This window comes from Amblyraja radiata, chromosome 25, assembly GCF_010909765.2.
Source record: "Amblyraja radiata isolate CabotCenter1 chromosome 25, sAmbRad1.1.pri, whole genome shotgun sequence".
NCBI classification, from domain to species: Eukaryota; Metazoa; Chordata; class Chondrichthyes; order Rajiformes; family Rajidae; genus Amblyraja; species Amblyraja radiata.
The window spans coordinates 20875053-20900249 of NC_045980.1; the positions used below are offsets into that span (position 1 = coordinate 20875053).

At 46.3% G+C, this 25197-nt stretch overlaps 1 protein-coding gene and 1 long non-coding RNA gene across 5 annotated transcripts in view; both read right to left on the bottom strand.

The window, feature by feature from the left end:
- Window positions 1-560: 560 nt before the first annotated feature.
- LOC116987386 lies at window positions 561-13681 on the bottom strand. Its single transcript, XR_004415705.1, has 3 exons — window positions 13671-13681; window positions 10463-10464; window positions 561-641 (listed from the first exon to the last, which is right to left on the bottom strand). It is a non-coding gene; the product is annotated as an uncharacterized LOC116987386 (long non-coding RNA).
- A 1360-nt stretch (window positions 13682-15041) lies between these two features.
- Window positions 15042-25197, bottom strand: part of ttc28 (tetratricopeptide repeat domain 28) — a 530600-nt gene continuing 520444 nt past the window's right edge. For all 4 annotated transcript variants that reach the window (XM_033043376.1, XM_033043375.1, XM_033043374.1 and 1 more), the window contains 2 exons: window positions 23190-23297; window positions 15042-17035 (listed from right to left, as the gene is read on the bottom strand). In XM_033043376.1, the coding sequence (XP_032899267.1) occupies window positions 15396-17035; window positions 23190-23297 (1748 nt within the window). In that variant the 3' untranslated portion in view covers window positions 15042-15395. The remainder of the gene's footprint in view (window positions 17036-23189; window positions 23298-25197) is intronic.

The following is a 25197-nucleotide window of genomic DNA, read 5'->3' on the forward strand; positions in this document are numbered from 1 at the left end:
TCAATAGCAAGAATGTCCTTCCTCAAATTTGGAGACAAAAACTGCACACAATACTCCAGGTGTTGTCCCACCAGGGCCCTGTACAACTGCAGTAAGACCTCCTTGCTCCTATACTCAACTCCCCTTGTTATGAAGGCCACTTTCTTCACTGCTTGCTGTACTCGCATGCTTACTTTCATTGACTGATGAACAAGGACCCCCAGATCCCGTTGTACTTCCCCTTTTCCCAACTTGACACCATTTAGATAATAATCTGCCTTCCTGTTTAACCTCACATTTATCCACATTAAACTGCATCTGCCCACTCACCCAACATGTCCAAGTCACCCTGATGGATTCTCACCGCAGGGTGATGCTTGGGTCGGCTGCCCAGTTAGTTGCCCCCATGGGAAGAGAGCATCTCAACCAGGCATGAAAAGTGAGGTGCAACCTGCTACAGTTAGTGGGGGACACCCACCATTAGTGATCCTGTTGTGATGTAGAGCATGCATCAACTGATTTGCAAATAAGGGACACCGCTGGACAATTGGTGAGGGAACCTCACCCTATAGTACCAGGTCCACTACCGATTTTCTGGCAACTGGTGGTCCTGCATCCCCTTTAATCCAGCCAAAATTATGAGAGCGCACATGAAATCCCCCCTGGATGTCCCCCCGAAAACTCCGGCCTTCCCACACCCGACTTCCGCGGCCGACTTTGCGGGCGGATGTCTTGGCCCCCCCCACCCACAAGGCTGTGACCTCTGTTGGTCCGGCAAACAGGTAATACTGCGAGGCTCTGGAACCACGGGTGCCCGAAAATCGGTGGTGGACCTGTAATAGGAAAAGTAGACCTGCCAAACAGCTACATACCCGATCATCATCAGCTTCAATGTCCTTAACATGATTAGCGTGAGAGAAACTGGAATTCATCCACTAACTAAATGGATGTACTCCCACAGGAACTTTCATTCCCATCAGATTGCTCATAATTTATACTTGAAACACATACAGATGTCTACGGTAGCTGATGTGCTCATTATGAAAATTGGAGGGCTTATTGATACCACATTACTACAGTAACATATTTGCCTGGCTTCCTCCTATCTTGGAGTGAGTCCAAGTGTCTTTGACAGTTTTAGTTACATCACAAACTCAGTATAAATAATTTTCTCATTGAAGGAATCATGTCGGGAACGTTGTACCTCCACGAGCCTGCGCTTGGTCTCGGCGCTCTACAGAAGTTGACACCTGGAACAGTGGATACAGTAGATGAGGTTGGAGGAGGTGCAAGTGAACCTCTGCCTTACCTTAAAAGACTGTTGGGGTCCTTGGATGGAGTCAAGGGGAGCGGTAAAGGGACAGGTGTTGCATCTCCTGCGGTTGCAGGAGTAAGTGCCTGGGGAGGGGGTGGTTTGGGTGGGAAGGGACGAGTTGACCAGGGAGTTGCGGAGGGAACGGTCTCTGCGGAAAGCAGAAAGGGGTGGAGATGGGAAGATGTGGCCAGTAGTGGGATCCCGTTGGAGGTGACGAAAATGTTGGAGGATTATATGCTGTACGTGACGGCTGATGGGATGGAAGGTGAGGACAAGGGGGGATTCTGTCCTTGTTGCAAATGGGGGAAGGGGGAGCAAGAGCAGAGCTGCGGCACATCAAGGAGACCTTAAAGAGAGCCTCATCTATAATGGAAGAGGGGAACCCCTGTTTCCTAAAGAATGAGGACATCTTTGATGATCTTGTATAGAAAACCTCATCCTGCATGCAGATGCGGCAGTAGGGGTTAGAGTCTTTACAGGACGCAGGGTGGGAAGAAGTGTAGTCTAAATAGCTATGGGAGTCAGTAGGTTTGTAGTAGATGTCGGTCAATAGTCTGTCTCCTGTGATGGAGATGGTGAGATCGAGAAACGGTAGATAGATGTCGGAGATGGTCCAGCCCATTCCATACACACAACAGTTTGAAGAAGGGTTTTGGCCCGAAACGTTGCCTATTTCCTTCACTCCATAGATGCTGCCGCACCCACTGAGTTTCTCCAGCAATCATGTCTACCTTCGATTCTCCAGCATCTGCAGTTCCCTCTTGAACACCCATACACACAACATATGGCCAAGACTGAATTCATAGAATTCAAATCACTAAATTAAATTTCTCATTCCACAGTGGGGAGGCAACGGATAATTTGAGGACATCCCATTCAACGGTCATGTCTAGAGGGCTCGCTCTTACCGTGTGCAGATTGCAGCAACAATTCAAACTCCGAGGAACCTCCGCCAGCGAATCCAACAACACGCTCTGTAAATCTCTGGAAATAAGAAAAGGAATTAGGGGTAACACTTACAAGATGACATGAGTATCTTGTCAATCTTACGGTGAGGTTCTCAGTGCTTTAGGCAGAGAGGGATGGGGGCCTGGAACTCGCTGCTGGGGTTGGTTGTGGAGGCAGATGCGATAGTGGCTTTAAAGAGGCTTTTAGATAGGCACATGGATATGTGGGGAGTGGAGGGATATGGATCATGTGCAGGCAGAGGAGATTCGTTTAACTTGGTGCCATGTTCGGCACGGACATTGTGGGCCGAAGGGCCTGTTCCTGTGCTGTACTGTTCTATGTTCTATGCAATTTACTGGCAATTTAAATGTTCTGTTTCAGTAACATGACAGTGAATGGAGAGGAGGGCGGGGGGGCGGGGGGGGGGTTGTTTCCCTGTACAAGCACCTTTTTCCATATGGGCGCAAATGGATTCTCGTCCTATCAATGCTACAATGCTGAGAAAACACGGGGAAATTAAAAAAAACAACCACATCAGTCATGAATTTTCAAAACCAATAATCATTACCATATAAATTCAAAAAGAAGTCTGATCATTAATACAACCCAAAACAACTCCTGGAATGAACTATAAAATATACATTGGGCGCATTCTTAACCGGTGAAACGTCAGATAGGTCTCTCACCACATTCAGCTGGGATTCCAAATCTCCCCCTCTATCCTCTCTCTCCTCTCCTCCCCCTCATCCGACACACTCAGTCCGACCCCCCCCCCCCCCCCCCCCCAAATAAAGAGGAAAAACTTAACTTGAAATAAATGTGGAACTTTTGGAATGAAATGAAGTTTAGGTAAGGCACTGTATCAAAATGTGGTTAAAATGCTAATTAGTTTGCCATTGAATTTGTTTCTGCAAAGACCAATAAGTAATTTGTCAATCTGTCTCATTAATTGATGAAATGTAAGAGCTATCACTGAGGGGAAATATTTAAAGTCAGCCTTGGCAGCAGACTTAACCAGCTCTGCGATCACCCACGAGGTGCAGAAAGCTTCAGTCCTGGGCTTTAGACATGATTGAGTTATAGAGCTGTATATCACAGGAACAGACCCTTCAGCCCACCCTGTCCATGCTGACCAGGCTGGCATATTCGGCTGGTCAATATGAGCCACAGGGTGGTGAATCTATGGAATTCATTGCCACAGAAGGATGTGGAGGCCAGGTCAGTCGATATTTTTAAGGCAAAGATACATTCTTGATTAGTACAGGTGTCAGAGGTTATGGGGAGAAGGCAGGAGAATGGGGTTAGGAGGGAGAGATAGATCAGCCACGATTGAATGGCAGAGTAGACTTGATGGGCCGAATGGCCTAATTCTACTCCCATTCCTTATGACCTTATGGCCATTCGCCCTCATTTGGCCACTTGCCCGTGAAACATTTCCTATCCTGCTTTTTGTCCAAATGTCTTTGAAAAGTCATAATCTGTAGCTTCCTCTGGCAGCTCGTTCCAGATACAGACAAGCCTCTCATCTTTCACTTTAAGCCTATGCCCTGTAGATTTAGAATCCTCTACCCTGGGTGAAACTTTATCCTTGCCCCTCGTGACCTTGTACACCTCAATGACGTTCCCCTCAGCCTCCTACGCTTCAAAGAAGAAAGTCCCAGGTCGCATGGTGGCGCAGCGGTAGAGTTGCTGCCTTACAGTACAGCGCTTGCAGCGCCGGAGTTCCGGGTTCGATCCCGACTACGGGTTCTGTCTGTACGGCGTTGGTAGTTCTCCCCGTGACCGCATGTATTATCTCCGAGATCTTCGGTTTCCTCCCACACTCCAAAGACGTACAGGTATGGAGGTAAAATGGCTTGGTATAACTGTAACATTGTCCCTAGTGTAGTAGAGTATTAATATGTGCGGACTCGGTGGGCCAAAGTGCCAGTTTCCACGCTGTATCTCTAATCTATCCATCCTCTCCCTATAACTCAAGCTCTGAAGCCAAGCTAATGATCTGCATTGTGGGAGCCTCTTTTGGCTGGAGTTGACATTGTCTAGTCTACATGTGGAGAAACACAAGCTGGCTATCAACTTCTTAAAAGCCAATCTGCCGGGACAGACTCAAAATAGATGCAGAAGCCTTGTGTATTTTTTTCAAATATAGCAAGACAACTTGAAGATGAAAATAAAACAGAAAAATGCTGGAAACACTGGCAGAGCCAGGTGACATCTGTGGAAAGAGAAGCAGCAGACAGTTCAGGGCTAGGACTTCCATCAGAACCTTGAGAGAGGTTCCCAACCCGAAACGTCACCCATCCTTTTTCTCCAGAAATGGTGCCTGACCCGCTGAGTTACTCCAGCACCTTATGTCTATCTAAAGTGAGAAACAAGTTAGTTTTAGATAGCAGAGATGGTGGTGGTGGTGGCGGCAAGTTAAGCAAAGGGAATAATTTTGAAAGGGTGAGACTATTGGATGAGAATTTCAGGGTGAAAAATTCTGCCTTTTGAGAAGATTGTAAAAATGATAAATCTGCCAACGCACACCCATTTTATTGATTTCCGTGCCGTACTGGTTTCAAGTGCGTACAATCTCCTCCCAGCCAGCACAGTGCCACAGGGAGTGAGATTGATATGATGATTTCAATCAATCCAGGCAGCAGTAGGTCACACAACTGATAAAGAATTCGAGGCCACACACTTTTGGGGGAGGCATTATTGAATCTCGTATCATCAATAGCAGCTTGATCGCAGACCCCATTATCTGCTCTTCACCTACCTTTGAGTGATTAGTGCCTGGTTCTGTAGATGTTCAATGTTTGTTTGGTACTGCCAGCTTCATATTCTGCATTAAATTTATGGAATGACATCTCGAGGTGGATCACTGGTCAATGACCCACTCAGTCAATATTGTTGTCAGTGGGCAGTTCCTGTCTGTACCACTTGACCAATGGACGTTTATCATCACCAACACAAAGAGGCCAACATGGACACAACGAGCTGGAGTACCTCAACGGGTCTTTGGAGAACATCAAGCAGTAGACGTTTTGGGTTGGAACCCTTGTTCAGACCCGAATCATCACCTATCCATGTTCTCCAGAGATACTGCCTGATGCGGTGAGTTACTCCAGCACTCTGGGTCTTTTTTGTAAATCAGCATCTGCAGTTCCTTGTTTCTACAAACAGGCAATTTTGTAACATTTCTGTATTAAAGATAGCAGTCATGAAATAGAGTCTAAATTAGCCGGTTTCAATGCATTTATTTAGTAATAACTTTGTATCCCAAATTCTATTTCTGTAACATTTTAATTGCATATTATAATTGATACTGTATATTGTATTACAAGAATGGCCATTGTATCAGCATGGTTAAAGTCTGCCTTGCATAAAGCATCTTGATCACCTTCGTCAGTTCTTTTATAAATTCGTCCTAAGCAGTTGGTCAGGTGTGAAGCAAATCGAAAGGTACCCATTAAAATGTGTCTGCTGTAAAAAATACTGAGATATGTACATATAAATAAACCATAAAAAGGAAGAGAATGGGTTTCAGACAACCAGTGTGTCCAAATAAAATCAGATATATACAAGTTTACAGGTTATTTTTATTATTTACAGTCTAGAACTCCAGGGTCAGCACTGAAGTTCCACAGCATCGTGTAGTGGGAAACTGCCCAACTTTTCTACTTGTATGTGGTTATGAAAGACAAAAAAAAGGCCAAAAAAAATCTTAACATCTTAGTATCACAGAATTAATTTGAATAATGCATTTTGTTTGCTGGGGTGATTATATATCTCGCTTGCATAGGCAATGGCAAACCTTCAACTTTCAAGGTTGCAATGGTTGACCAGCTGAGGGCAGTAATGGTGGATGCACTGCAATTGGGGCAGAAAATATCCACCGACAGCACCATCCTGAACCTCGAAACACAAACGGGAGCCCCGGGCTCACCGACCCTGCTTTTGCCACACCAACGCACCCCTCCTCTCCCTGACTCTCTCACCCATTTACAGTCCATTCACTCAGTCTTGATTTCCCTTCACTTGCTAACATCTTCAGAGATGTGTCTTGTCAAAAATTACCAGAGTATAACAATGGCAAAGTATGGATGATTTGACACTGGAAATGTTATTTATGTATATATGTGCGTGTGTATATATATTATATATATATATATATATATGTGTGTGTGTTGTGTGTGTATATACACATACACACACATATATATATATATATATATACACACATATATATGTGTGTGTATGTGTATATACACACACACACACATATATATATACATATATATAATGTGAAATTGTGCAACTTTAGCCATGAATTAGAATGACATATGCTGAGGGAGTGTGGGACTGAGGGAGTGTGAGTGTGTGTCAACTGCTGTTCAGGGTGTGGAAATCACTAAATCAGTCGTTGAGAAGGAAGCAACTGGACTCTCCATTGTGCAGCTATAATTAAGATTAAAATAAGAAACATAGAAACATAGAAAATAGGTGCAGGAGTAGGCCATTCGGCCCTTCGAGCCTGCACCGCCATTCAATATGATCATGGCTGATCATCCAACTCGGTATCCTGTACCTGCCTTCTCTCCAGAATCTATGGATGATCTCTGACCATTAATGTATCAAAAGGCATCAAATGCCAGCAGCTATACAACTGATCAGGTAGATTTCATACTGCATACTGCATCCTGCATCTTCTTGAGCAAAAAGTATATTTCCAATCACTGTTTATTCTCACCACCCTGCACTGCCATGTGTTTGCCAACATGTTAGGGTTCCTTGAACCCAGAGAAGCTCACACCTCATCACCTGAGCAGACACTGCACAAGGCTGTAATTACTGATCCCGGTCTGAAGCAGTCCGACTTCTCTGTGACCACGTACACTCAATGGAGCTCCGTGTCAATGCTGCACAGTACTGCTCCACACACACGCAAATGATGTTCTAAGCCTAGAATACCCAGTGCAAGCACCTCTTGTTTCCAACAGGAAGAGATTTGTACACAGATTTTTACAGCCTCACGTTGGATTAGAGGTAGATCAAAGCTGTTGCAATGGGTCAGGGGATGTGTTTCAGCTTGGTCCGGAGCCTGGACCGTTAGGGCCAAGTTTAAGGCTGGCCCCGTAGTTACACACAAGGTGAAACAACTACACCAAGTGCAAATCTGAAATAAGGACCAAAAATACTTGAGACTTTCAGCAGGGCAGATGGTGTCCGTGGATGGGTCACAACCTGAAACGTCATCTGTCCATTCCCTCCACTGATGGTGGGCCCTTTGTGTTCCTGACCCCTTGGAAGACAAGAATTTCATTGTCCTATCAGGGACACATGACAATAAACTCTCTTGAATCTTGAGTTCCTCCAGCACTTCGTGTTTTGCTCAAGATTCCAGCACCTGCAGTTTGTTGTGTCTCCAAAGAAGCAGAGTTGACCTGTTGGGGTTCCAACCTTTCATTCGCCTCTTGTGGTTCTAACATTAAAGTACTGATAAAAGGTCATTAACTTCAAACATTAACCGAGTTCCTTTCTCTACAGACACTGTCTTCAACATCCCGTTTCCATTCTGGAGCTATTCTGATTGATGTATCAATTATTGTCCAACTGACCTGGTTTCTCAATGCTGGGGAAAGCGCGTTTAAATGCACACGACAACCCTGGAACGAGCTTGTGAAAGATTCCTAAGCTACTGGAGTCATTCAAGTGTGACGAATTTTAGCTCAAATTCCAAAACATCTTTGAGACCAGTTTGGGCTCATATTTCTGAGAGAACTATTGCTACTTGGTGTAAACAAGGGTTGCAGTTATAACAGATCATGAACACTCTGGGCCATAATGTGACAGCACCTCTTGGGTGCCAGCAGTTCATAAGGACTCAGAAACATGCTTCCAGGTTGTCAAGAGAATCACAGGTAAAATGAACTAAAGGTTCCACCAGTAAATGCAAGCACAAATGTTCAGAATGCTTGCTGTGTTTGCCATTGTAAAGCGCCACAGGTTGACACCAAGTATGAGGAAGTATCTCATTCCAAGGACAGGGACTCTTTCTGTAAACTACGCTTCCAAGAACATTCATAAATAGGCCCAAAAATAAATCATGGAAGAACGCAGCCTTCAATCACTATTGCAAGTTCATAACACAAGTGACTCAGGTAGAGTTATGACTGAAAAATGATCTCTGATCAGGAATGAACGGGCAGAACTGCTTTCAAAACACGCTCAGGGCAGGAATCCTTCAGTGGGGTGGAATCATGATTCATCATCCACACATTATTCACAGTAGGTTTCAGAATGTGTCCCCTGCTATTCTGCAGCAGGATCAAAGCCGTGGATAGGAAGAGAACAACTGCAACCTCTGCAGTAACTCAAGCCCTTCTTTGCAAAAGGCATTACATCCATGAGCTCCCTTTACTCTGTCAATTTACATAAAGCAGTGGATTTTTTGTGACACCTCAGAGTACCGGCACAGCTGAAAATTAAAAACTAGATTGATTTACAGGAGCCAATATCAGCATGTTAACTGTTATATATGCACTGGCACTGTACTATCTGCAAAGACAGCACTGCAGAAAAGGATAATTTAGCACCTCTTGCCGAGTTCAAAAAGGTTGTATAAACAGTTGCTGGCTCATGACACATTTGCAAACTTTGGTTGGGGGAGAAAAGTATTAAGGTTTAATAACATATATTAATTCCAACCCTTCGAGGGTAACTTAGTAAATGAACAATGCATTTACAAAAGTTTTCCCTGGGTTTGAGGTTAAGATATAGGATTAAATTCAACACTAATGTTTAGGGCATAACACAAAGAGGCTGAAAGGCTCTGAGAGGCAAAGATGCTGAGATGCTTTGAAAGGCTGGTTATATAATGCATTCAATGCAGCCTACCAAGCAACCTTGATCCACTGCAGTTCGCCACAGCTAGCGATGCCATCTCCCTGGCCCTATTCATCCCAGGAACACCTAGATAAAAGAAACAGCTACATCAGACTTCTATTCCCAGACTCTAGCTCTCAATACCATTATCCTATCCAAGCTCATCTCCAAACACGTGGAACATGGAGTCAGCACTCACCTCTTGAACTGGATCCTCGACTCCCTGCCCCAACAGACCACAATCCGTGAGGACAGGTGACAAATCATCCTCTATGATAATCCTCAACACTGGTGCCCGGCAAGATTGCACTCTCATCCCCCTTCTTAATTCCTTCTTGAGCCACGACTGTGAAACCAAATACCAATCCAACTCTTCTGTCCCCTGGCAAGAGGTACAAGAATCTGAAAACGCACACCTCCAGATTCAGAGACAGTTTCTTCCCAGCTGTTATCAGTCAACTAAACCATCCTATCACCAACTGGAGAATGGTCCTGTCCTTCCATCCACATCTTTGAAGACCCTTGGACTATCTTTAATCAGACTTTACTGGACTCTATCTTGTGCTGTTATTCCCCTTATCCTGTTCAATGGCTCTTTCATTATCTTGTGTACTAGTCGACAGTGAAATTCTTTTTTGCATACAGATCAATAGACAATAGGTGCAGGAGTTGGCCATTCGGCCCTTCGAGCCAACACTGCCATTCAATGTGATCATGGCTGATCATCCCCAATCAGTACCCCATTCCTGCCTTCTCCCCATATCCCCTGACTCCGCTCTCTTTAAGATCAGTAAGATTATTGCCATGCCTAGTCTATTAAGTACATAATACGTAGAAATAACCCAGGTGTTGGCATCATTTCACAGTCCCGGCTGCAGCTGGCCATGAAGGCCCGTTGTAGCTGTCGCCTCCAGCCGATCGTCCCGTGAACCGCCGTCACTCCCCTCGCCAGGCCCTCTTAAATCTTCGTGCCCCTGGGTTGAGGGCGATGTTGAGGGCATGGAAGGTAAGGACCCCCCCCCCCCCCGGTTCCTCTTCCTACCATCCCTTGTCCAGTGTCCATCACCGACACCCTCCACCTCCTCTCCAGTTCCCGTCTTCGAGGGCCAGAAGGGGCCGGGCTTGGCGGCTTCCATCTCCTGGTTCCATGGCCGGTGAGCTAGGCCTGCTGCCCACAGTATCAGTGAACTGTAATCATGTATAGTCTTTTCACTGACTGGATAGCACACAACAACAAAAAGCTTTTCACTGTACCTCTGTACACGTGACAATAATACACCAAAGTGCCAGAGGAACTTGTCAGCAGGTCAGGCAGCGTCTGTGGAGTGAATGGACAGAATGAACTCAGACTCCTTATTCTGACTAACATTTAGGATAGGTTCACCCAGATACTTAATGTGGGGAATGAGATGGTGAATAGAATAATTGCCTATTGGATGGAAACAGGTCCAGGAAATGTTAATATACTGACAGCATCTATACACCTTCATGAGCAACGTTCCTGGAATCGCACAGCAGAGTAAAGGAATGCTGGATTGAACTATCATATCTACGACACCACTTTGTCAGTATGACACACATGCTGTGCTTACATGTGCAGGTGTCTGAAGCTCCCAGGTACACAGACCCAGGTCCACCTGAAGGCCCAGGAAATGAGTTGCAAATGAGTTGAGGGTGAACAAGTGTGGCAGGTACACCATGTCCAGCAATCTCTGGTCATTGTGTGGGTTTGAGCGAGTGAGCTGCTGGTCTCCGTGTGTGCTGATCATACAGGCTCCAAGTCTTCCTGAACATCTAAGTGCCCTGACCCCAGGTACATCATGTCCAGACCTGTGTGGAGTGCCGAGTCGGCAATCGCCCGTCATTGTGTGGGTTTGAGCACGTGGGCTCCTGGTTCTGATGGTTCTGATCACACAGGCTTCAGGTCTCTCTAACTCCAGATACAACCCCATCGCCAGGCTCTGCCAATGCATCAGCTGCACATACTTCACTGTGGTGACAAGGTCCCTGAATGGACTTGACTCTCTCTCAAAGGCTCTAAATCTCATTGCTAACTCGGGTGATCAAACCGTACGTGGTCTCAGGCTCCATCAATGTTACTTCAGGCCATCGGCTTTAAGAAAACAAGTCCGTTTATCAACTGACTGGAAAACATAGAGCGGACCCCACCTGATATTCTGTAAGGTTATACCAAGATGCTATTATTATGGACGGACAAACAATATTATTCATCTCAGCAATAAGACTCAAAGAGAGAGAGCTGTGTAAATGATCTAACACAACGTGGATCTGGATAGGAAAACTGGAAGTTAGCAAAAATAGTGAAGATAAAGCAATTTGTGACTGCACTGAAACACCTGATCATGCTGTATTTTAAGTAGAGTTTTCTAATTGTTCAAAAACACAAAGGCAAGAGACGGAGGAGGGTTGTGGATGGCAGCATCGACCAATATGCAATGAATTATCTTTGAAGTCCTTGTTGTTTGGAAAGCAAAGAATTCTCTCAATCTATGGCCTTACAAACAAACATGGGTTATAGGGCAGGCATAAAATACTGGAGTAACTTAACCAGACAGGCAGCATCTCTGGATAGATGGAATGGGTGACGTTACGGATCGAGAGAAGGGTCTCGACCCGAAACGTCACCCATTTCTTCTATGCAGAGATGCTGCCCCACTGAGTTATTCCAGCATTTTGTGTCTATCTTCAGCATCTGCAGTTCCTTCCTACACGTGGGTTACAGGGTGGCAGGAATATCAGGAGGACTTTCCGAGGCTCTTTCACACTCATCTGGACAAAGGGACAGGGCCAGTCTGGCCAATGTGGCTACGATACCGGAGTCACCTTCAACACACAGCATTTCTTACTCCAAGTGAATCAGGTGGGAGCTGTCTTCAGGGCACTTCATGACCAAGATGCAGCATCTCACCAAGTCTAGCATCCATGCTTCCAGCTAAGTGAGAATTGGAATGGCAACGGGTAAAGTGATTTAATTCTCCTGGTGACATGCCTTGAGATGTCAATATGGTTGCTTATTCACGACTGAAGCCACATCACACAGAGAAAACAAAGACTGCATTAGGGACATTACATTGCTATTACTGACACTGTTTCCCTGCCCACAGAATGTACTGTACCCAAGTGGTTAACCTTGCAGATAGACAGGGACTAGGGAGAGGTACATTGGAATGGGAAATGGACACAGTGGTAAGATTGGGTAGAGGGAGAGGGATTGGCATGTGGAACGTTTTCACGCTGTTCAAATCCACTCCAAATCGAATATTTGAACAGAAAAGACAAAAGATCCAAATATATCCTGGTCCATTGATGTGAGTCGTGGAAGAGCAATGCCTAAGCAATCTACTATCGCCAATCTCCTGCGAATCAATTTGATCGACAGAAGAGGTAGTTTCAACAAGATATCTGGAACCCCATGATCTACCCCTGGTAAAGGGAGTCTGAATGGTTTATACTGCATTACAATACAATAATACAAAAACACTTCCGCATGGCATCTTGTCCATTATGGATATTTCTCATTATTTAAAAATCCAGTAACAAAGGCAACTCACTCTTACATTAGCACCTAAGACGTGATAAAATGTCCCAAGGCACTTCAGAAAAGGCAGGGCACGGAGGGGGTGGTCAGTGGCAGGAAGAGAACTAGATAGGGCAACTAAATGTGCAAGTTGGTTACGGGAGGTGATGAAATGCAAGATTAAAGAGGTAGATTTTCAGGAGTCATGTAAAGGTGCAGAAAGATGCAGCGAAGGTGAAGCAGGGAATGTAGCTACAGAGACCTGCCACTGACGGTGAAGTGAGAAGGGACGCACTGTCGGAGGAACAGTGTGATACCTGAGACTGAGGACTGCAGGGGTGGGATGGGCCGGATGGGGGATTGGGAGCCGTGTGAGCCCAAAGGAATTGGGGACGGGGGGGACTGGCGACTGGGATTTTGCATCAGACAGGATTTGGGTGCCAGATGAGTGAGCATTGATAAAACTCAGGACATTTAAAAACTTTGGAGAAACGAAAGGGCCTGTCCCACGAGCATGCGACTCCATGCGGCAAGCGCGACCTAACCAGAAGCGGAGGGCCGCGCGGAGGTCGAGTGAGTGACATGAAGTTCGAGCGAAGTCCGCGGGAAGTTCGCGCGTGACGTATGGCGTCGAGGCGGCTGCGGGCCGGCAGGCCGTTGCCGTGCGGAATTTTTGAACACGGTCAGTTGTTCGGAGACCCGCGCGATGTCGGGACCAGCTCCGCACAACTTCATATGGCTCCGGCGATCGAAGTGGGACCGGCCCCGCGAGGCCTTACGGCTCAAGCGACCACGTTAGGTCGCGCTTGCCGCATGGAGTCACATGCTCGTGGGACAGGCCCTTAACTCTGGAGATAGGGACAGAGGTTTCAGAGATGGAAGCATCAAACAATATCAGGGAGACGTGATCTTGCCACCTTTGTTATAAGTAGTGTTTGATCTCAGCCCAGGGTCAGAAGGGCACAAGGTCAGGAAATCATTGAGACTGCGTGCATAAAGCATCCATACAATATAAATAACAAGTGTGTCACAAGGGAACTTTACAAAATAAATTTGAGTGGGGGAGAAGACGGGGAAGACAATAGAAAATACCATTAACGTTGCAAAGCACTGAAGCGACTCACAGAAGTCGCATCTGGTGCAGTGGATCAGTGCTGAAGTGAGCAGACAGGCTGACAAAGATGCTGCACGCCTGCCCTCTGGTGTGCAGCAACCAGACACAGCTGCATGGGAAGGCTGCGATACTACTGATCACACCACAAGACAGTACCTGCCACCACATGGATCACACACAGCAGTATCTCTCCGGTTGCCTCACCCCGCCCGTTCTTCTCATCACTTACTTTAGAATTCATATCACTACATTATGCTTTGCCTAGAATTCTATGCAACAACCATCAAGAGCATATTTAACAGACACGCTAATACTTCTAGGCTTGAGAGTTTTAGGTTTCACGATTCTTTCTCGACTCCCTCCCTGATCTGATTAAAAGCCATCTCACAAGTGTCCTCCAACATTTCTCATCAGCCAGAGAGCAATTTCTCCAAATAATAAATCGTAATCTACAGAGGCAATCTGGAAATCAGGAGAGTTCCAAATGTGCTTGTTTGTATTAAATCCAACATTGGTGGGAGGACAGAGGATGGAATAGCTCAGAACAAGGGCGGGGCTGGTCGTCAATGGCATCGTTTGTTTGGAGGTTTGTTTGGCTGCTGACAATAATTAATGGAAACCCTACTTCAATAATGCCATCATTTCATATCATATCCATATCTAGTTCTGATTTTAAGTCAAAACTGTTTGTGTTGGGAGATTGGATGGATCCTCGCTCCGGTCTACATCTCAGCCCAGAGCAGACACTTGTTCTTGAGCTTCAGATGTCAATGTTAAATAATGGTCACCTTTAGGCATGTCCCAGTCTCTACAATTCACTTAAACCAGCAGAACAGCCCCAAGGAACCCTCCACCAAGTGATAAGGGTTCTACCATTCACTGTTATTACACATGGAAATGTGGAGGGTTGGGTGAGTTATAGAGGGGTGGTTGAATTAAAGATGGAGGCTGTTATAGCCTAAAGGCGAAGAACTATTTTGCAAAGAATCCAGGGGCGAGTGAGGCCAGTAATCTGAGCCGATTATTTTGCAATGATTATAAGGCCGACCTACACCCCTCATGGCTGCGTTGCTGAGTGGATTAGCAATGGTGTTTTGAAAGCAAGGGGGGAAATCCTGTGACCTGGATGGAAGGACAACTCTCCATCTTTGTTGGTGCAAGGCGACAATATAAAAGTCACCCACACCCCTGAAATGCACCAAAATATTGCATCACATGTCCTAATTTTAAAAAGGGATCAATAAAAATTATCAATAAAAAAAATGGGTGCAACCTAAAACTGTCAAGCCTAGTTTATTATGTACTTCCAACAAATACTATGACTGTGGATGACATTGCAATGTGATTTTCTTTTGACATTTATAAACCAATATCAACCATTAAATGACTAAGAAACAAGGCAAAATGCCATTCTGGATTCAATAAAAATATGACATTTGTACACAGGAGGTTTTTTTTTGCTTTTTTCTTTCTTTAACAGTATAAAAATTTGTAGTACTGTTCACGCCACACAGAAACGTTCAGTTTACAAAGGGTTGCCTGCGCGACGCTGTAGACTTGTAACATGCTCGTCCCACAAGGACATCAGGCAATGAACACTAAAGAAAATGGCATGGCTGGTTCAGGTGGTTTCAGCATTTCGAGGTGGGAAGAAACTTTCGAGGAGACAAGAATTTATAACCATTCCCGGAGGGGAGTCTCAACGGGCGCACCTCCCTCTGAAGGCTGTTTGTTGGTTGCGTTGTGTCTGCGGGTTTACTGGTCTCTTGGTGAGCTCCGCTGCCGTTCTGGGCCTTCTTGTCTGAGTGGGGGATCTTGGAAAATTCCTTGAGTTCCAGCCTGTCCTCTTTCCCCTCCTTCTTGGCGCGCCTGGCCGGAGAGAGATTCAAATAACTTAGAGCATCTGCCTTGGAGCCGGCGAGAGAAGGGTTGGAGCGCAGTGCGCGGACAGGTCTAGACGCTGACTGCGTGGCACTAGCCCAGAAAGTTTTGAGGTTATGGACGGCTTTGACCTTCTCGTCGATGGCGGTCATTTTCAGCCTGCTCAGGTCGGGGATGTCGGCCGGGCTGGAGCGAGCGGAGCCGGCCGACGAGTAGGACAGGGCTGGGGAAGGGTTGCTCCCGGCCGGGGACTGCTGCCCGGAACTCGGAGACCTGGAGATGTGGCCGCTGTACGGGGAGCTGGGGTATTTAATCTTCACCGGCGACTGGTCGGGTGGGAAAGCGGGCGAGTGGCATGGATCCATCACCGGGGACGAGGGGGCTGTGGTCTGCCTGCTGTCCCCCGCTGACATCCCCGCCTCGGTGGTGTCGCTGGTCGGGGTGCTGCTTCCTGAGTTGACCTTTTGCAGCGAGGAGCTGCGTGTGGGAGGCTTTGGTTTTGCAGGGACAGGAGACGGCTGCTTCTTCTGCCCAGTGCTGGCCGGGGGCTTGCTGAACGCACTCGTGTCCGAAGACTTAAAAGACGATGAGGGTCCGTGATGACCCACCGCGCTGCTGTCCACCTCAGTGGAGCTCCTCTGGTTGCCTGGCCCGCTGCTCTGATACAGTCGCTCCACAGCGAGCAGGTGGCTCTGCGTCTCCTCCAAGATCTTCTGCGCCAACTCCTGGGGATTAAGTTTGGACACTTTCTCCTCCTGAGACTTCACCGTGCTGTCCGTCTCCGTGCTGGACTGGTCGGACTCGCCCGTGTCTGAGCTCGGCAGTTTATTTCTGGACCCCACTTTCTGGAAGGGTGAGTTTGCACTGGGGATGAGCACCATTTTAGCCGGGGAGCTGGATGCGCTCGCGTTTGCTTTGAGCGTGTGCCTGTCGCCCAGACTGTGGCTGGGCTCAGTAGTCCTCTCTTTGTCGGCCGAGGCAGACGCCTTGAGGCTATCAGTGTACAGACTCAGCGGCTCGCTGCTGATGATGGAGAAGCCATCGTACTCCTCCTCGTCCCTGCTCGCGTTGTTCGACTGTGGGGAAGAGCCACTCGCCAACATCGCCGCCGCCTTGTGCGGGTAGACATTCTTCGGCCTCTCGTAGTCCAGCCTCCCCCGCTGGAGCACCCCTTCCCCGGTGATGTCCGTCTTGGACGCGAAGCTCATGGAGGAGGCGATGGAGCTGAGGCTGTACACAGAGATGGCGTCGGAGGCCATCGAGTCCCCGTAAGTGGGGGAGAACGGTGGGTTCATCTGTCCTGCTGCATTGGAGACCGATTGAGACGAGGAGAGAGATTCCAGCGAGGAGGAGCTGTCCAGGCTGAGTCTTTTCGGCAGCTCCGTGGAATCTGGAATAGAATAAAATATTCGGAGTTATTCATGACTTGGTCCATTAAAGCACTTTCAGATTTCTATGCTCTTTCAACACCCTCCTTTCTGTGCCACTCTCTATCCATTTAGCTTTGGCAGTACAGCATATCTCGAGTCATAGTCATAGATGTCCCACCCTTTCTTAATATCTCTATCTCTCTCTCTCTCATTCACATCTGCTTTCAGACATTTGTTAAACCTTAGACCAAATATTTGTCCCTCCTCCATGGTGTTCAGAACCCATCGTTTCCTCTTCGGAACGGGCATGATGTATTTTTCTGCTTTCTAGGCGGTTTATAAATGAATCAGTGTGAGTAGCTCCATCTTGCAACACCAGCCCAGTGGCAACGACTTCCAAATACAAGGCAGTTGTACAAAGCTCTGGGCAGAAACTATCCTGGGAACAAATGCAACTTATTCAAACACTCTGACACAGCAAGTGGTGATCTACACTTTCATCTGGAAACCAGCCATCTTCCCAACTGATTTTACTGGAGGCATAAAATTGGAAGCACAATGTAATCTAATTTGCATGGTTCAACAGATAAGTATTTTTCCATTCAATTGCATGTCACGTTCTGCAGGAGGGAAATCCCACTGATAGGAATTATTTATCTTATTCATCGAGAAAGGCCACAAAGTTTATCCATTATGAACATTCAATCTCACAAAGATCTCAGAAGATCTCAGAAGATGGTAGAGAGGTTTGTTTGGTAGTAGGAGGCTATGCAGAACACTCCCCCTCGGACTAAGTCGTGGAAGGAGAGGCTCATGCCGGGACACAATGAAACTCTGGTTAGGGCAGAGAAGAGTCAGGGTGTGAGGAAGCTGATGGTGGAACAAGATGGAGGCGCAAGACTCCGCCAATGCTAGAATCTGGAGTAAGAGACAAGCTGCTGGAGGAGCTCAGTGGGTCAGGCGGCATCTAGGAGCAAAGGGAGTCAGGGTTGTAAATTGTTTTATTTGATGCAATTCACGATGCTGAATTAATTCAAAGCATTTATTTGGTTCAGAGTTTGGTTGAGAGATAGAACATGAAAACAGGCTCTTCGGCCCTCCGAGCCCATGCTGACCATTGATCACCCGTTCATGCTGGTTCTATGTTATCCCACTTTCTCATCCATACCCACAGATGGCCAGTTAACCTACAATACCACCCACGTCTTTGGAAGGTGGTAGGAAATCTGAATCTGATCAGAGAGGATGGTAATGAGTGGACGTAGATGAGGGAGGGGTGGCGGACAGATGGGAAGAGGAGGAGAGGGGACGGAGTCCCAGTGAGTTGAGTGTGAGGTGGAGGGCGACTGGCAGATGGAACAGGGTGGCGGGGGGGAACGATTCTGGGGGTAGAAGAAATTGGCAGGAGAGCTGATAGGACTTGAAGCCTTCTGTCCCTCTCGCGGCTGGGTGGGCAAGCGGGGGCTGAAACAAACAAAACTCAGAAGAGAATCTAAGAGTAGGAAAGAGGAGGCCACTCAGCCCCTCAAGCCTGCCCTGGGATCATCACTGCTCTAGACTGGTCCTAACTCCTGCTCTGTGCCAGGTCTCCATGACCCTCATCCCCTCGATCATTTGAATATCCATCTATCTCCACCTTCAGTAAGTTTATCTATTGGTCCAGTCCCCACCACCCTTGGGGCAGGGAGTCCCACAGATTCACTACCCCGAGAGAGAAGAAAGTTAGTTGAGGTGCGTGAAGTAACAGGCGGTTTAGAGACTGAATCGGAGGTGCCCAGTTGAGAGATTGGTATTCATTAATTTAACTGATCGATTAAGGAGAAGATGATAAGATATTTCACTGAGTTGCGATGGGATTCTGGAAGTTAACCGATTAACCGACTATGGGGCGGTACAGTGGCACAGTGGTCGAGTGGTTGCCTTACAACGTCAGACACCTGGGTTCGATCCTGACTACAGGTGCTGACTGTACAGAGTTTGTACGTTCTCCCTGTGACCTGTGTGGGCTTTCGCCGAGATCTTCGGTTTCCTCATACACTCCAAAGACTACAGGTTTGTAGGTTAAGTGGCTTGGGTTAATTTATACGTGTAAATTGTCCCCAGTGTATGTAGAATAGAGTTAGTGTTAGTAATAGCGGGAGTAGGATCTATCATTGGATGTAGACAATGACTGCGTGCTCCGTGCCAGAGGTGAAGGGACCGAGCACTGGACACGGACTCAGATGGAGAGACGCTTCCTGCCCAGCATAGACAGTTCGGGCCGAATGGCTTCCTTCGCTATCTAAGCTTCCATGATGCTGTAATACAAGCTGAAAATGGCAAAGCCCTTCCCGAGGGAAGAAGTGGAGGAGAAAGGAAGGATTTGCTGGGGGCATTTTGAACCGAGCCTTTGCCACTTCCACCATGGGTGCAGAAGAGCAGCCACTGTGCCCTGACAGAGGGCACTTAACGGCACCCTGGGTGATAGCGGGCAACGCCAGGACATCTGAAAAACAATAACTGAACAAAATGCAAACAACAATAAATACATTCATGCCAAACCACGGCAGATAAACAATCTATTACAAGCATCAGGAGCTGCCGCACACATTAATAAACAAAATGACAAAACAATTTATAATATTTCTGGTGGATATCCAAGAAGACACTTCAAATATAAAATTGGAATGTACTCTGTGGCCTTATCTAATTATGCAGACACCTTCTTCTTTATCTGGGGGTTGGTTACTCATCTGTTACAGCACTGAACGAACTGAAAGCAACAAATCTGGAGTTGATAATGTACTGGGTGTTCCACTCCTCAGCCTATTCCGCTGCCGAGTGGAATCAGATTGTAAAATAACACAGAATAAATAAATGCGTTCCCTCCATGTGTGCTCGCTTTTACGATTAGTATTATGGATCATTTTGGCTGTGCAATTGCATTTTAAAACAAATGCAATTTCTGTACGACAATCCTCGTTCAAAGGTCGAGTGATCCCGGGGCAAAAATTATTAAATTATTCACGGATTTGTTTAAAAAACCCACTGTTTGGCAGCTTTCGGTCAAACTGTGCCGGGTGATTGCAGACAGCCACGAGGCCACCAGCGGCTGCCTCGTCAACAGTCTGTCTGTCCTTTCTTCTTTGTTTTTATTTTTAGTATGTGTTAAAAGTATGTTTTAGTATTCCTTGGTTTGTTTTATGGGGGGGGTTGGGCGGCGGGTCCATCCCCACTGTGGCCTAACGTCATGGAGTTGGCGGCCTTTAATGGAGACCGACCCAGCGCTCCAAGCCGCAGGAGTCTGCGGGCCAGGTGAATATACATGGCAGGTACAGAGGTGTGGAACTGGAGTTAGGGACAGAGGTGCAAATCCATTATTCCAGGTATGTTTGTAGAAGGGTCTCGACCCGAAACGTCACCTATTTCTTTTCTCCAGAGGTGCTGTTTGACCTGCTGAGTTATTCCAGCATTTTGTACCTATATTCCAAGTACGTGATCAGGTTCTCATTCAAATTCAATCACAGAGTACACAAATGGCATTAGATAATAGCATTTCCTGAGGCAATTGATCAATGTAGAGTAAAGCTTCTGGTTCAGAGTTATAAGAATAGAAGAATATTTTCGTGAAGTGTGCCGTGATGCAGTTAATGGATCGTAAATAATATTGCTTTGCACAGTGCCTTTTTTGTACCATTATCGGCACCTCTAAAAAGTTAAAAACTAGACTTTCTTGATCTTTTCTTTTTATTGAACTAGAAAGTTGATTTTATACATTTTGGTTATTAATAGAAGCTGATTGATCGCAAAATCAAAAGAGAAAAGGGGGTTTATTGATGGAAACAAGATTGTTGATAAACGTAACTTGATTTTGAATTGAAACGTTTACTGGCGCCTCTATGTCCACGCACAATCAACACTCCAATTTTGCCGTAAAGATTAAGTGCGGGAACAAGTAGTCCCGTGAGTGTTTTATTGTCATATTTCCCAAAACGGAACAATGAAGTGCCCATTGAGACTTCATTCAATCGGCAGCACCTGAAACAATGCAGCATTCCATTTATAAGTGTATTTAACTGGCAGCCTGAGGTTACGTCATCACACACAGACTGAGCACGGAACGACAACTTTCGGAAGGGCCGTTATGCTGTACTGGCACGTACAGTCACTGCGCAAAACAATATTACACATGATACATTAACTGTATCACAGTGCACTTCATCAAAATGTTCTTCCATTCTTATAACTCGGAACCAGGAGGTTTACTTGCGTCTGAACTAACCTGTTCTTCAATCAATGCCACGTATCGGGAAATCCTAGTCAAGAATCTTACCGACTGAGCTAAGCTGATACTTTTACAGCATTTATTGACTGTACTGGAGCCAGAAGCTGCCAGAAACCTTTTTATGGGACTGTTTTGCTCTTTATGAATATTATTATTTGGGGGCAGCATGGTGGCGCAGCGGTAGAGTTGCTGCCTTACAGCCCCAGAGACCCCATTCGATCCTGACTTCGGGAGCTGTCTGTATGGAGTCTGCATGCCGCTGCGTGTGATTTCCGATCCGGTTTCCACCCACATCCCAAAGACAGACAGGTTTGTGGGTTAATTGCCTTCTGTAAATTGTCCTTAGTGTGCAGGACTAGTGTTAGTGTACAGGGTGATCGCTGGCCTGCGCGCACTTGGTGGGCCGAAGGATATGTTTCCACCCTGGAGCTCAAAAGTCGAAAGTAAAGCCCACATTGGTCTAGAGAAGGAATACAGACTAGTAGGCCCAATCTTACATGTTCCTGGTCATGGAAACTCATTGTACTCGGAATCAAATTTGTCCACACTTTCTCTCCATATATTTTAACACACTTACTTCCTAAATATTTATTTCCCCTTTGGAGATCACACGACTTTGCATTGATTCAGGATGAAATGGTTGCAATGGGATACGTGTACAGGGGTCTTATTTTTATTTTGTGGGCCTTAGGCAATGTGATTATGATAAGTTCAGCAGCGAATAAACCCATTGAAAGTTGTAACAGCAGCGGGGGGGGGAGGAGGCAGTGTGTACATGTGCAACTGGGAAAGTGTCCTGGCTCCATGGCGAAAAAGTACTGTGATCTCTCCAATTTCAAGTAATAACACCCTCTCTTTCCCCCGGCCCATCCTCTAACCTGGTACGATACGGTACGATACGATAGAACTTTATTTATCCTAGGAGGGAAATTGATCTGCCAACAGTCATAAAACACAAAATATATGAAGCATGAAATTAAAGTGACGAGTTGAAAGGATTGGGGATGTGCAAAGATTGGGGGGGGGGGCATCAGTCTACCCCACGACAGACGTTGTGCACCCATTTCTCCCACCACCCTCATCACCCTGATCCCCTCGCCTCCTCTGTTTGCTCATTTCGATCCCCGAGTACCATATTTCCCTATGGTAATCCCTCCCTGCCTGCCCCCTCCCACCCTTTGGCTTTGCGTTTCACTTCTCATCTTTCTCTCTTGTGACACCCTCTTGTCTGCTTTTCACCTCCAGCCTTTGTCACTATCTCCACCTGCCCATCATCTATATCCACTTATCACTTGCCCCTGCTCTGTCCCACCCTCACCTCTCTATTTCAGTCATCTGTCCATTCTCTCCACAGATACCGCCTGAGTTGCTCCAGCACTTTGTATTTTGTTCAAGATTTCAGCACCTGCAGTTCCTTGTGCCTCTAAATGTGGTGATATATTTGAAGCTGTTTAAACTGTAGCTGCATTCCATAGATGCCATTCCTTCATCAGCAATGTCTGATGAAGAATCCAGTCTCCACAAAAGGGCACAAAGTGCTGGGGTAACTCAGTGGGTCAGGCAGCATCTGTGGAGAACATGGATAGGTGACATTTCGGGCCAGAACTTTTCATCTGGAGTAGATTCTGCATCTGCAGTTCCTTGTCTCTGCATTGCAAACTTTCGTTGGATTGTACAGTATCGATCTGGATCAACAGGGAATCATTTTCAGCATCGGCTTTTCATAAATTCATGTCATATGAGCAGAAGTAGGCCATTCGGCCCGTCGAGTTACTCCACCATTCACTCATGGCTGATCTATCTTGCCCCCTCAACCCCATTATTCTGCATTCTCCCCATAACCCTTGACACCCTCGAGAATATGCCATGCAATATGATTCAGTTGCAGCGGCGTTCGTTTCACAACTCACCAAAGAGTGCCAGCAGAGACTGGAGAGCGAAGTGCATGGTCTTCCTGTTTGCCTGTTTCCCGGTCTTCAACACCACCTCTTCTTGGCCCACCTCACACAGGTCAAAGCCTAGACAAGGGTTTACACAGAGAAACGTTAGCGTGTTTGGGTATCAGCTTGTTACATCCTCACTGTATTGCACACCGCGATTTATCCAACACTGCAGATTATCATTACATGGTCTTGCAAGCTTGAGTTATGTGGAGAGTTGGATAGAATCACACAGCCCTTTGGCCCAACTTGGCCATGCGGTCCAAGATGTCGCACCTGCCCATTTTTGCCCATATCCCTCTAAACCTTCCCAATCTATCCATGTTCCTGTGGAAAAGCCTTTTAAATGTGCTTAGAATACCTGGCTCAACAGCGTCCTCTGACAGGTAGGCTGGGACCTTTTTTCTTTGGATTGCAGGAAGCTGAGGGGTGACCTAATTGAGATGTACAAGATCGTAAGGGGCACGGATAACATGAACGCTCAGTCTTTTTCCCAAGATAGAGGATTCTAAAACTAAACGGCACAGGCTTCAGGTGAGAGGGGAGAGATTTAAGATGACACTTTTTCACTCAGACCATGGGGTCAAGGAAAGAGCGTGCACGTTTCCACCAATCTTTCCACCACCACGCACAAGAAGCACAAGACAGACACCATTGTATGCAGATGCTGAGAAGTGTGTCCAGCTCTGGCTGAACAACTTCTAATCTTGTGTGTGGACTCGATATGAAGAAGATAATAGTCCTTATCTCCAATGAGCTGCTAGAAAAAGCTATAGAAACTAATACAATTACGATTTATAAATGACATTTTACCGACAGAAAGGGTTTAGTGGGCTACGTTCAAAATGCATGCAGATGGGATAGCCCAGTATGCCAACTTGGTCGGCATGGACAAGGTGGGCCAAAGGGCCTGTTTCCATGCTGTATGACTCTCCACCTCTATCATCCTGCCAATCATGTGACAACGAACTGCAACTTCTGAGAATCATTTCACTCCGTGCCTCTCTGTGTTTGCCCCCTGATTGGGACGAGGCTTCCACTGGAATGAATCAGGCAAACTGGCCCATAGTAGGAAGTCTCATTCCCAAAGTTTCTCAACATGCTCTCTCGCAACTTTTCCTCTATGTATTATTAGGAATTCAAGTTTAAACATAGTCCTTGGCACATTGTTCACTCCTGTGCCAGGAACTTTGATCTGTTACATATCAATGCGTTAAGAGCAGTTAGTTCAGGGTTATTCACACTTTTTCCTCTATCAACACGTACGTTTACTTATTGAAATGTACATCTATTTGGAATGGATTGACTGGGCTTATATTCACTGGAATTTAGGATGAGAGGATATCTTATAGAAACATATAAAATTCTTAAGGGATTGGACAGGCTAGATGCAGGGAAAATATTCCCCATGTTGGGGGAGTCCAGAACCAGGGACTCTCCCAAACACAGTTTAAGAATAAGGGATAGGCCATTTAAGACTGAGATGAGGAAATATGTTTTCACCCAGAGAGTTGTGAATCTGTGGAATTGTCTGCCACAGAAGGCAGTGGAGGCCAATTCACTGGATGTTTCCAAGAGAGAGTTAGATATAGCCCTTAGGGCTAACTAATGGAATCAATGGATACGGGAGGAAAGCAGGAACGGGATAATGATTTTGGATGATCTGCCATGATCATAATGAATGGCGGTGATGGCTCGAAGGGCCGAATGGCCTACTCCTGCAACTTTTTTCTATGTTTCTATTTTGCATGGAAGCAAAATGGCCAACAACCACTAAATATCCTTGCCATGCCAGTCACGTCTGAAACAGGACCTCTTTTGTACAAGTTACAATTGCTTACTCTCCGAGCAGATTGGAGCGTAGGCATGGCATTTGGGTGTGAGGACGTTGTTCAACTTCAAGATTTCTTCAGCTTGAAATTTGCCTATGTTTGCATTGCACTAGTTAGTCACCTGCTGTGAAATGTGTCTGCTTCGC